The sequence below is a fragment of the Haemorhous mexicanus genome, chromosome 7 (genome assembly GCF_027477595.1).
Source record: "Haemorhous mexicanus isolate bHaeMex1 chromosome 7, bHaeMex1.pri, whole genome shotgun sequence".
In the NCBI taxonomy this organism is placed as follows: Eukaryota; Metazoa; Chordata; class Aves; order Passeriformes; family Fringillidae; genus Haemorhous; species Haemorhous mexicanus.
Genome location: NC_082347.1, coordinates 22,829,798 through 22,842,093, shown reverse-complemented (window position 1 = coordinate 22,842,093; position 12,296 = coordinate 22,829,798). Strand labels below are relative to the sequence as shown.

Sequence of the window (12,296 nt, the reverse complement as noted above, 5' to 3'; positions counted from 1 at the left end):
TTGGAGAAGTTGTGGTTTTTCTCACTGGTACCTGGAAGCAAAGAAGGTAAAATTAATGAAAGTAAATTCTAAGAAAAAATTTATCTAGGTCTTTTAGACAAAGGATTTTGTTTCGGCACCCACAGATAGAAATCTGGAGAGAGAACAACAGGTAAATAACAGAAATAATATTTTCACTCAAGACAATTCTCATGCTAAAGAGCACGATCATAAAGAAAGCAACTATGTTCTTTCCTAGACAGGGAAGTGCTCTCTGAAACAGAAGGTACTGAGGAGAGACAGAAGTCCAAGTCTCTAAGAACAGAGATGACAGAAAAGAGTATCAGAGTCATTGCAATATCAATGCCAATCACAAACAGCTTTGCCTGCATTACAGTTCCATTTGTTTTCTTCCCTGAAGGAAAGGTTTGGGCTGAAGATTTTAGATTACTTCTTTAGTTGTAATAATATGGTTTTTCCCAGAAACAGGTGCAACACACATTTACTGACTTCAGCAAGATCAATCCCAAAGCAGTGTGTGATCTGTGCAGATTGGAAGGGGGAAAGGCATCAGAAACTTCATCCTTAAATCACAAGCTGTCAATCACATTTGAAAAAGTAGAAGCTCCAACCTCCCTGCCTGACCACAGCTCACCTTGATACCTCTTGTCATACTGCATCTCCCTTTCCTCTCCATGTGGTCTCAGACAGAAGACACTATGCAGCAATGCCATCACTATGACATTCCTGATTAAAAAGGTCCCAGCTAAAACTTGGCATTTTCAAACAAATAAACTAAATGGCTTCTTCATTCTACCCTACTTCTTTTAAAGAGGTATCCTCTTAACAACTGAGACCTCTTCGGGCCAAAATTATTTCTTGGGCAGAAAGTGAATAACATGTTTGTGGCTCTGCAAACACTACATAAGATTTTGTGCAGTTTTAATGAGTTTGTGAAAGGAGTGTAATGATTTCTATGGGCTTTCATCCATTATTTAACAGGCAGAGGAAATGAGAAGGGTGGACTGCTCCCAGACATGAGTACAGATTAAAACATGCCTTGCAGCTGAGACATACTTCATTTATGAGTCCATTACAACTGGTATTCATTCTACACATTCATGCTGGGTTTCAGCATGCTGGAAAGCAGCTGAGCAAACCCAGCAGAGCTTTCAGACATAAATACCATTCATAAGATTTAGAAATCCCTCCTAACTAGGGTTTGGTTGGCAAATCATTGCCCCCAGGAAACATTCCCCTTCTAGAGGTGTCACACATTAGCAGCCATCACTGTTTTCCCTGGGTCAAATCTGAAGCTGTTCAGCATATCTCAACACAACTGGAGTGGGCTATTTTCCCCAGCCAGAAGAAGAATCACAAGATGCTTTTCTTTTTTCACCTCTCTACTAGGAAAGTGTTTAATGGAAAAAGAAAGGACATAAAAGTGGTTCACAGACATCCAAGCTGACCAAGGTGCTCAACATTAATCCAAAGAGCTTCACATGGGTCAACCAATAGTGAATGACTACCTGCACACCACTTTGAATGCTGCAAGCAGTCTCTGAACTGACAGAGGAAGTGCTGATGAAAATACCAGACAAAGCACCAAATGGATACAGGAAATCTGATTTACATGTGAAGATCACCACCTGCCAAGCTGCAGCCCTCAGCTCACCAGTGACCTACTGAGGCCATTGAGTGCAATCTGCAGCCACTCCTCTGGACTCATTGCCTTGAGAGTACCTCCTGTAAACCTTGTGACAGGGTGTTGTGGTTCAACCCCAGCCAGCAGCCAAGCCCCACTCAGCGGCTCACTCACTCCCCCACCTGCAGGTCCAGGGAGAGAACTGGGAGAGTAGAAGTGAAAACTTCTGGGCTAAGAGAAAGACAGTTTAATAGGGAAAGCAAAAGCCACATACACAAGCAAAGCAAAGCAAGGAATGAATTTACTCCTTCCTATGGGCAGACAGGTGTTCAGCCATTCCCAGGAGAGCAGGGCTCCATCATGCATAATGGTTACTTGGGAAGACAAACAACATCACTCCAAACGTCTCCCCTTCTTTACATACTGGGCATGATGTCATGTGGTCTGGAATATCCCTTTGGTCAGTCAGAGTCAGCTGTCCCAGATGTGTCTCCTGCCAGCCTCCCCTGCATCCCCAGACTCCTCACTGATGCATGGCAGTGCAAAAAGCAGAAAAGGCTTTGCTCTGCGTAAGCCCTGCTCAGCAATAACAAAAACATATCTGTATTATCAATCCTGTGCTCAGCACAAATCCAAAACACAGCCTCTTACCAGCCACTGTGAACAATTCTACCCCAGCCAAAACCTTCACACAGGGACAGTTCGAAGCTCTGAAGAAATCCTGATAGCTGCCTACAGTCCCACCAGATTTAGGAGCTGTCACTATAAAATCCATAAGACATATCCCTAAGGATATCTTAAAGCAAAAGGAGCCTGCAGGAAACAGAGTGGGGGTCCTTTCCTGATCTCTGGACCTTAACTGAGTCACTTGGTTTCTTGGGGCCTTTATTTCCTCTGCTACCAAAGGAGGGAGAGAGGCACATTACTCACCCCTGTAAGGAACACCAAGCTCAGTACACTGTTACCATGATTCACTGTCAATCAGATAAGCTGCCAAAGGGTCAAGAACAACAGTGGATTAATGCCAGCACTGGAACACAGCTGGAGACTGAGCCATACAGCTTGCTGTATTTCAAGACTGATAATTATACAATATGTGATAGGCTGGTAGAAGCAATCATGTATCACCAGGAAGAGCTAAGCCACAGCAGCCAGGGACACTGAAATGCTGAAGTCTCCTGAAGAACCCCCAAGAGCCACCAGGAAGAGCAGCTGTCATTCACAATGACATCTCAGTGCATTGCCAGTGCTTGTGGTGTCAGTTCCCTTCTGTGTCCACTTCAGAGGAATGGGAAATGCAAGTGCTCTTCTCTATCAGATAAGAGCCACTGCTAGCACATGGGCTATTCCATGCACTCAGGTACTCACATGATCCTCTCCCCTAAGGACAAACTACAAGGTTGCACAAAAATATAAAAGAGATGTGTATCTGCCAAAGTAAACGTTTTAAAATCCAGCTGCTTCAGGTCTGGAAATAACTTGCCCTGAAACGCAACCTTCCACAAACTACTGCCTACAACATCCAGCTCATACTGTCTGCCAGGACTGTTCACAGCAAACATGTCTGCACAAGGGCAGGGTATGGAGAGAACCCATCCCCCATCCTTTTAGGATGATTTATAGCTACTAATAATGTTCCCTTCCCCCCCTCACAGTAAGGTCTGGGCTTATCTCAGTGCCGCCAAGCAAAAGGCGTTTCTGTTATTAAGTGAGGAGCACAGAGCTGCCACTGTGATGTTTTCCTGCTTTTATTTTTGTCACATCCCTGCCTGGTCCATGGAAAGCAGCAGGGGCAGGCATGTGGCTGGGGGAAAAGTAGGCAGAGGTGCTCAGAGCACTGGCAGCTATCAGCCACCTTACACAAAAGGACTCCAAAAATGAACAAAAGCTTCAGGCAAGCAGGGATCCGCTAAATTTTCCACCTGAAACTGCTTTGCTCCTGCTCTCAGATGATCTAAAGCTTTACCCCAGCCTCTCTTACGCTTGCCTCCTGACTGAGCATGGAGCAGACACCAGCAGGAGCCAAGGGACCAGCAGGCAGTGCCTTGTACAGGTGGGTGAGGCAGTATTGAGCAGAAGAGCTGCAGTTCTGCACGGATAGGCAAGAACGGCTGAAAGACACTGCAAGGAACAAACCTTGTACAAGTCACTGCTTGTTCAAAGGCACAGTCTCTTGTGTCCTTCAAAAGAGCTCCCTGATTTGGTTTGGGCTTCCTCCATGGGGCTTGGGCAGATGGAACATAGGCAGAGGCAAAAGGCACTGGGAACCTCCCTGGTCCAGAGACACCATGGTTGGGTGAATAAAGCTCTGCACACCTTATAACATCATACCCAAAGGCTTCCTCTGGAAAGGAGCCATGCCCTGCCTTGAGGTGATTGTTCCCAAGCAATTGGGTAACACTGCCATTAGGTCATTTTGCTGTTGAACAGACAACGCTGAGATGGGCAGAGCAGCACTGATTCATACTGTGTCCAAAATAGGTCCCAGAGTGATGCTCTGTTTGGGTGGTGTTCTGTGTAAGAAATCTGGGCTACTATAGAAATATTCTAGATACTTACAACCAGACACATCAAACCATGTCCTTGATACCAGCTCAGACATGTGCCAGCATATGGAAGAAACAAATAATCCCCATAATCTACAGGTTTGATTGCGCACTCTTTAATCGTGCAAAACTCAATGTATTAGATAACAGTTTAGACCAGTCATAGGGTTGGATCCCTTTTTTTTAAAAAAGCTCCCACAGACTCAGGATTGGTTTGGATAGAAGAAAAAACTACACAACTTTCTTATGCTACAAAGTGAAGTTTTGTGCACATGTGCCCCCTTGCACACACACTCAGGGCTCCCTCTTGCCAACTGCACCAGGACTTTGTACAGCTCAGATGACCATCTCCCAGGCAGCTTGCTTGCTACTACCTGCTTCCACTGGTGGCCAAGCAGCAAAGAAAGCACTATGAAATATCAAGTCTTCAGAAAGCCTTTGGGCAAATGCATTTACAATAGAAAACACTTCGATTTAGCAGCAGGAGAAACATCTGGCTGCTTATTCAGCTCCCAGGACCTCTTCATAAAACCTCTGTTTGCCCCAGAGCTTGCCAAACACAACTACATTTTATATTTGATGTAATTCCCTCCATACATGCCATCTAACAAGCTTTGCAGTCCCTGGACAGGGATATATGGTGCCTTTTTTCCTCCTGCAGGCAAGGATCCAAGAGGCAGCAGTGGGTATACTGAGGGAAGCTGCTGCCCACAGCAAATGAGAGGGAGGAAGGGTGGGAAGCATTTTTATGAAAAGCAGCATAACTCAGCTCCCTGTGAGTCAAGATAGATGGGTGGGTCTAAAATTCATTCAATTTTTTCTGGCCTTCTCCCCTCATCCATTCTGGCACCCTACATGCTCACTCTGTCAGCCCTTCACAGTTTCTCACAGACCCTGCAGCCTACGGCATCACTCCTCACTCCACACCTAAACACATTGCAAGAAGTGATGAAGAGATAAGAAATGAGAAAATTAACATCAGCCAAGAAAAAAGATCTGGAGAAACTGCACCTATGTGTGTTTGAGAGGAAAACGCAGCTGGGTCGTTGCTGGAAAGGACAGACATGAAGCAACATACTTCCAAGGTCACCAGTGACAGCCAGACATCTCTGACATTCACTTTAATCCCCCCCACCCACCCACGCTGCTCTTTTACCATGAGTAATGTCCTCAGCACTGGAGTACTATGCTAAGCAGTTGAAGTTTCTCCCAGCAAAAGCATGCAGCTGGGTCAGCAGAGATCAGAGGCTATGAGAAAATTCAGACAAGCACATTCCCCACCCCTCTCTTTAGGGGAGCAGGAATGATATGCCTTGCAATTGGCTCCAGGAGAGCTCCCTTCAATGCTGCTCCCGTTCTCTGCACCATTACAGTCTGGCAAGGCTGCAGCCCAAGCCTCACTGGCTGCTCTCTGCTGGCCCAGATCACATCATCACCAGGAGATAAGAAGGAGAAGGGGATCACACCTCTGGCTGGTGAAACCCCTGAGCACCAGCCCACCCCAGTGGGGTCTGGGCTTCAACAGCACAAGCTCCTTCGGCAGCCCGGCCCTCACCCTCCTGCCTGCCTTCATGCCCTACCCTGACAGCCAGAGGAGCTTTGCTAGCACAGAAAGGGGAAGGCATCAGATGCTACACAGAGAAGGCTGACCCTTAGCAACATGGTATAAAAACACATGGGTGAGAGGATTTGCTCAGACAGATGCTCAAATGGTGTTCAAGGAGTTCGCCTCACAGCTTCTTTTGCAACATTAAAACAAACAAACAGGAGATTTTTTACAAGGCCTCAAAAACAGCTGAGTCTTTCCTGATGGTTTATTTCATCCTCTAAATAAATCAACACATCCAGTATCAGCAACCATCTAAGATACTGTAGTCCAGAACAACATCAATTATTTATGCACTTTGGGGCTCCTATAATTTCCCTGTTTATACTGAAGAAAAAACAACACCTCCTGTTATTTCGATGCTGCACCCTTCAAATCCAATTAATTTTACATAACATATACATTTCTTGATGGACAAAGTGATTTTTAAGGATGAAAGGCACCGAGAAGCCTGCAGGCGTATATAACTTGACTTTTGGGAACAAAAAGATCTTTCTTCCTCTCAAGAAGTCCAGCATTTGCTTTTGTCACCTAAAGTTCTAGGGCTTAAAGCTCTCACATAATGTTAGGCTGGTACATTCACTCCAAATGTAGAGTTCTCTCTTTGGGCCTTTGGGGAACTTGCCCAGAACAAGGTGGGTCAGACATCATCAGAAAAGATTATACTGCTTGCAAAGAAGAGGTACAGAGAGAAGGGAACTCCAAAGTTTGGGTGACATCAAGCTGCTGCATAAGCTACAACAAATTAATCTGAATGTGTGAACTGAGGAAAAGAGAACCCTGGCTCCTAGGAAAGACAAGAGTACTGCTCCTGCATGTGGCTCTGGTAGAAGGCATTTGATTAGTATCCCAAAAATTGTAAAAGTTTTTTTCAAGGTGAAAGCACCCTCCCAGACTCAGGAAACTGGACTGGAAAAGATCCAACCTGTCCTTGTCCCAAAGCACTTTGCATTTACCCCAAGAAAATTTGCTGCTTTGCCCTTGCTACAATCCAAACCCTGGTAGTCAGGGAAATCAGAAAAGTCTTTTTGTCTTCTCAGCAGCCATTTGTACCTTTGAAGCACAGGATTTTTCCAGGAAACTGCCAGGATTGATGCTGATTTCAAAGTCTGCAGGGCGCAACCTCTGCTCTTCACAGCCGGTGCACTCTGACAGAGCGGACAGGACTCCCACCAAGCAAAGGCACAAGGCATCCTGCCGTCCTCTGAGCACCAGCCCAGCCACTTCCAAAGGGCCAGAAGCTCTTGGCAGGTGACACTAATGACCAGTGTTCCACAGGCCCTTATCAGCTGTTCTGGAGCAGCTCTGCCTGGTGTGGCCCAGCAGGGCTGGTGCTGCCACAGCCCCTGCCCCACTCTCAGCCAGGTAAACATCCAAGCAGGAAACATAAAGCCAACTTCACCTTCCTACAAAGCCCAGCTGCTTTCCCCAGCTGCCTCCCTCTGCCCAGACAGACTCAGAACACACCCCCAGCACAATGCTGAGATTTGCAGTCACGGGCACAAGAGCTGGACCACGTGGCAGAGGAACTGCAGTCATAGGTGTGCACAGTGGGGACCAGCCAAGGCTGAGGAGGAAAGCCAGCCCAACCCTAAATCATATCACATCCACCACACCCCATGTTTCCTTTGCCAGAGGAAAGGCCAAAGGGTTCCATTCTGGGAGCAAAGGGCTGCCTGGAAAGCCCCAGCTCTCCTCATGTCTCAGAAAACAACCTGCAGCCAGAGTCTCCACCTGGTGAAGAGGCTGGAGCCTGGCTCCCAGGGCAGTCACTTGTGCCACTTGGCTAAGCCCTGGCATACACCAGAGGGAGGACAGTCTCCACCCATCCCATCAAGGGATGCCCATTAGCAGGGTGTCCCCTACCAGCAGGACTCTCCCTCACCACTGGCTCTGGGATGCCTTTACTCAGCTGCTTCCTACAAGAGTTACTGGCTGACAGGGTAAGGATATCAGCTGGTACCAAAGCCAAACCTGGTATCTTTTCACACCACAGGATTCAGTCCCATGACTGATTTCAGACCATCAAGTCCAGGTTTACCATTAGATCAAGCTTTGAGTTTATAAAGTTGGTTCGGAGGGCCATGCTTGAAAAGAAAATCAACACACTCAAATACCCAATTACGATCCAGTTCTGTATTTTATATAAATTCTGAGTTTTTAAAATACCACAAATAGATAAAATATCAGACTAAGCAGGGATTAAATCATTTTACAGTGGTCAAAATCAGCAACAAGCATCATGTTGGGATTTAATCTTTTTAGCATATTTACATAACTGGGCTGTCTTGAAACCAATTTTTCATTGGAAAACTGGTTTTATAAGAAAATGTCCAGTTTTACAGACCCCAAGAGACACCCATCCTTAATGGAGCTGGGAGGTTTTTGACATGACAAAATGGCAAACATCTGCTCTGTCCATATTTTGAGTCAGATGCTCAAGATCGCAACCACAAACCACAAAAATCATCTCAATAAAAAGGTTTATCAGACAGCTCCACGTATTCAGCTGGAAACAAAAAGCCTCAATGCTTATCAAAATCCAATGCAATGCAACCAAACAGGCAACAGCTCATGTTACCTGAGGAATGGAGGGGGATGGGGTCTGTCAACTCTACTCCTTTTCAGACCACTCCATTTCATCAGTGGCTGCTTATACAGCATGCTGCTTGCTCCCTCCATCAGCTCCCAGCCTCAATGGGATTTAGCTGAGAACTACCCTGTGCACTGGTCAGCTCTAAGAAACTACTACCCTGTATGTATTGGCTCCATTCATGTCTCAGAAAGGCAATCCAGCAGGCTTTGACCCGGAGTTCATTACACTGATCAACACAAGTTCGGGGTTTTTTCTGAACAAAGACTGCAATAAACTGTCCACCAGAACCCTACAGTTTTAAAAAGAAATGTAAGCCAGAAACATCTGTGAAGCATCCATCCTAAGGAGACGGGAAACTCAACAAGAAAGTCTCATGAACAGCACTTGTGAAATCTCCATACTCAGTTCTCTCCAGGAAGACCAGTCCAACACAACCAAGAAATCAGATGTGTTCTCACAAAAAGATGTCTGTGATGTATTTGAGCCTGAAGCAGCTTTGAACACATATTTCAAGTGGGAACTGAGGTAGGGCAGTGACAAAACACAAGGTAAGAGCAGGTGTAGAAATGCCACAATCTTTCATTTGCCGCTCCTCTAAGGCACAACCAGACATTGGTACCATGCAGCCACTGTAAGCCAGAGGCCCTTGGCCAGGCTGCTCTGCTGGCTCCCATGCTCATGGCACCAGTGGTCCTCATCCTTCTTGGACCCAGGACTGCAAGACCAAGTTTCAATGACTTCCTCCGGAGAACAACCCAAACGGTGCTGCCTCCCACCAACACGACTACATTCCAGTGCAGCTGCTCCCTAGCTGACTGGGGAGCTCGAGAAGCCAAAAGCCACTAGCAAGAAGCTGAGGCACAATGGTGATGAGGGCCATAAATACCAAGATAAACTCTAAAGCTTAACAGCAGAAGCATGATGGTGCCAGAAGCCAAACATGAGCTCCTGGCAGGCAATGCAGGCTGAATTTAGGCACCTGGTTCAAAGAGAGCTGCAAGACACCCAGTTCAGGCCTATGTCTGAATGGATGTCTCTCTGGGCATCCCACCATGCCAGCACATGGAACAGCACGGTGATCCCATCAGTGCACCACTGGGACAGGTTCCACTGGCTACAAGGGACAGCACTGACCCCATAAGCAAGCATTGACCCCATAGAGAGCACACCCAAACTGCAGCGCTCTGTGTCAGGATGCTGCTGCTCCCCCACGCCCAGGGCAGGCAGCCCAGCCCGGTGCACCCCTGCTAACAGTGCTCCTCATGAGCACATCCGTGCACCCACCCACCTCCCACTTGCAGCACAAAGCAAACATAAGTACTGAGGAGGGAGAGTTGCAACCTCCCAGACTCCCAGGGTAATGCTCTTATCACAGGTTACAGCCTCCCCACCCTCTCACTGGCCTCAGGTAGCCCCTCTGTCTCATAACACAATAGGACCAAGGCCCTCACGTCTGACAGATGTCAGTCCTACGGCCACAGCTCACCCCATCCTGTGAGCGAAGAAGGGCTCCGTGCCAGAAATGTCTCTGGTGAAAACACAGGTACCAAGTAAAAAAAGCAAGAATATGTAAAGTCATCACACAAGGAGGAACAGACTTTTTTAAACAGGTCAAAACTGGATCAGATCTTTTTTTACATGGTAAGGGGAAGACTTGCCAAGAATTTCATTCCTGAGCCCAGGAGAGAAATTCAGGAGCCTTAGGAGCAAACCACAGGAAAGATTAACGACTTGAAGTCTGGGAGGGGAAATTAAAAGTGTCAGAGGGGTCACAAGAGAAAGCCCTGATAAGAGCTGCTAATTGTCAGCATTTACGTCACCAGGATCGGAGAGGCTATTTTATTACATTTTAGTCTCTAGGGTCAGAATTTCTCATGAGGTGGTTATTTTTGCTGCTTTGCTGATCTGTGTCCCTCGGTATGTGCCTATAAGCATTGACAAAGGCGACCATGAAGAGCTAAGAGCAGGTAGGGCTTTAGACACCCTTCTGCCTGAGACTCTTGCTGGAAGGAAATGGCAATAATTACCATAACAATGAAGTAAATATCACTTCCCTTACAGTAAAGCTGCTTTCATGTACCAAAAATCCTTTAGAAAAATGAAGCATTATTACTGTAATTGAAAGAGATTACACAGAAAACTAGTAACTCACCCCCCACCCCCCACCGTGGGTTTAACAGCACTTGTGAGCTCTGCCCTTCCTGCAGCTGGCAGCTTCCCCCTGGCACCTGGGCTCCTTCAGGCAGTGGGACCCCATGGAAGGAGATCCCGTGGCAGGAGGCATTTATAAAAATTCACAAGTCTGACCATCCTGGTTTTCTTTAAGGGCAGTTCACATAAATTCAAGTTCTGGCATATTCCACTTCCCGCAGCCCTTCCTCACCTGGGGCATGCGGGCACTTCAAAATTGTGCAATGGTGGCAGATGCCAGAGCCCAAGGCTAGGAGCAGCTCGCTGGATGCCTCTGCTTTACCGAGGGATTACTGGAACGAGGAGCAATCCCTTCGTTCCTATTCCCATCGGGGAGACCTGCAGCCAGCCCCCACAAGAGTCTCGGCGCAGTGCACCCCACGCAAAGCCGAGCAGGAGTTTGGGGCTGGGGGCTCTGGGCGCCTGCAGGGCGCGGGGGGCAGGGCCCAGCTCCCGGCCGGGCCGAGCACCTGTGGGGGCAGGTGGGGACAGGACAGCGAGGCAGCGAGCACCGGCGACTTACAGCCAAACGCTGGAGCAGAGGAGGGAAAAGCCATGCACAACGCTAAAACTGTTGCGATGCAAAATTTTTGCCGTTTCCTAACTAATTTCTCTTAAAGGGGGGGGGCAAGAAGGACTTCGAACAGAGACGGGCCGAGGCAATAAATACACCTTAACATGGCTACTGTAAACAAAGGCTCTTAACTATACACGGCAAGCAAAGCCTGCGAACATTCAGCCCACCTCGGTGAGACGGGTTCCCACAGGCTGGGCTGCCAAACCCGAACCGAAGCTCAGGGGATTCCCTACCGCCTGCAGGGTCCCTATGGACAGGCTGAGGAGGGAGGTTCGGTGGGCAGTAAAGACCCCGGTCTGCTACTGGTGAAGGGGCTGAGTGTGCCACCACCGATTTCTCCGTAAACATAAAAAACCCAAACAAACTAAAAAACAGTGGGGAGAAAAAGACAACCCCACCTCCCGCCCCGGCTTTGCCGTTGTGCCACCTGCCAGCCCGAGCCGACCCCGGCCACCCCCAGCACCGCCCGCCGCGGGCCACCCTACCCGGGAGATGGCGAGGGGCTGCTCGAAGTCGCGGCCGCCCACCAGGCGGAAGCCCCAGGGCCCGGGGCCCGAGAGCACGATGCGGTGCGTCCCCATGTGCGCGCTGCACCTCGCGGGTGGCTCCGACAGTCCCACCGCCCGCACCGGCCGGGCCCGGCCCGCCCCCGGCCCGGCCCGCCCCGCCCGCCGGGCGCGCCCCGCCCCGGGGCAGCAGCGCCCGCTCCCCGCCGCCGCCCGGGAAGGAGCCGCTCCGCCGCGCTTCGGGGTCAGCCCTTCCCGGGGGAGGGCGGCTGCCGGGGTCGGGAATCCCGGCGCCCCTCACCCGCTCCCTGCGGCAGGCAGGACAAGCCTGCGGCAGGCAGCCGCACGCAGGAGTGCCCTGGTGCGGCGCCTTCCCGGCAAATACTCTCCAGCCCGGAGCAATGTTAACTCTAAAACGTAATGGGGGCGATGGAATTAAGCGGCCCTGACTGCAGTTTCCCCGCCAGGGTCGGATGAGTGAGGGTGGAGCCTGGGAAGGGTGTTACCTCTCTAATTTATGCCAGGTTCACTGATTTAGATAGCGTTTTGTTTATCTCTAGCCCCTTAAGCACGGTACCACCAGTAAAAGGAATTCTACACAGGTTTTTCAGCCAACCTTCTTGTCTGTGATTCAGGAAAAATAGTAGTTTC

General features: G+C 48.7%; 1 protein-coding gene across 1 annotated transcript in view; it reads right to left on the bottom strand.

The window, feature by feature from the left end:
- Positions 1-11,782, bottom strand: part of PDLIM1 (PDZ and LIM domain 1) — a 43,766-nt gene extending 31,984 nt beyond the window's left edge. The window contains exon 1 of the mRNA XM_059851434.1: positions 11,625-11,782. Within this exon, the coding sequence (XP_059707417.1) occupies positions 11,625-11,720 (96 nt within the window). The 5' untranslated portion in view covers positions 11,721-11,782. The remainder of the gene's footprint in view (positions 1-11,624) is intronic.
- Between the last annotated feature and the right edge of the window lie 514 nt (positions 11,783-12,296).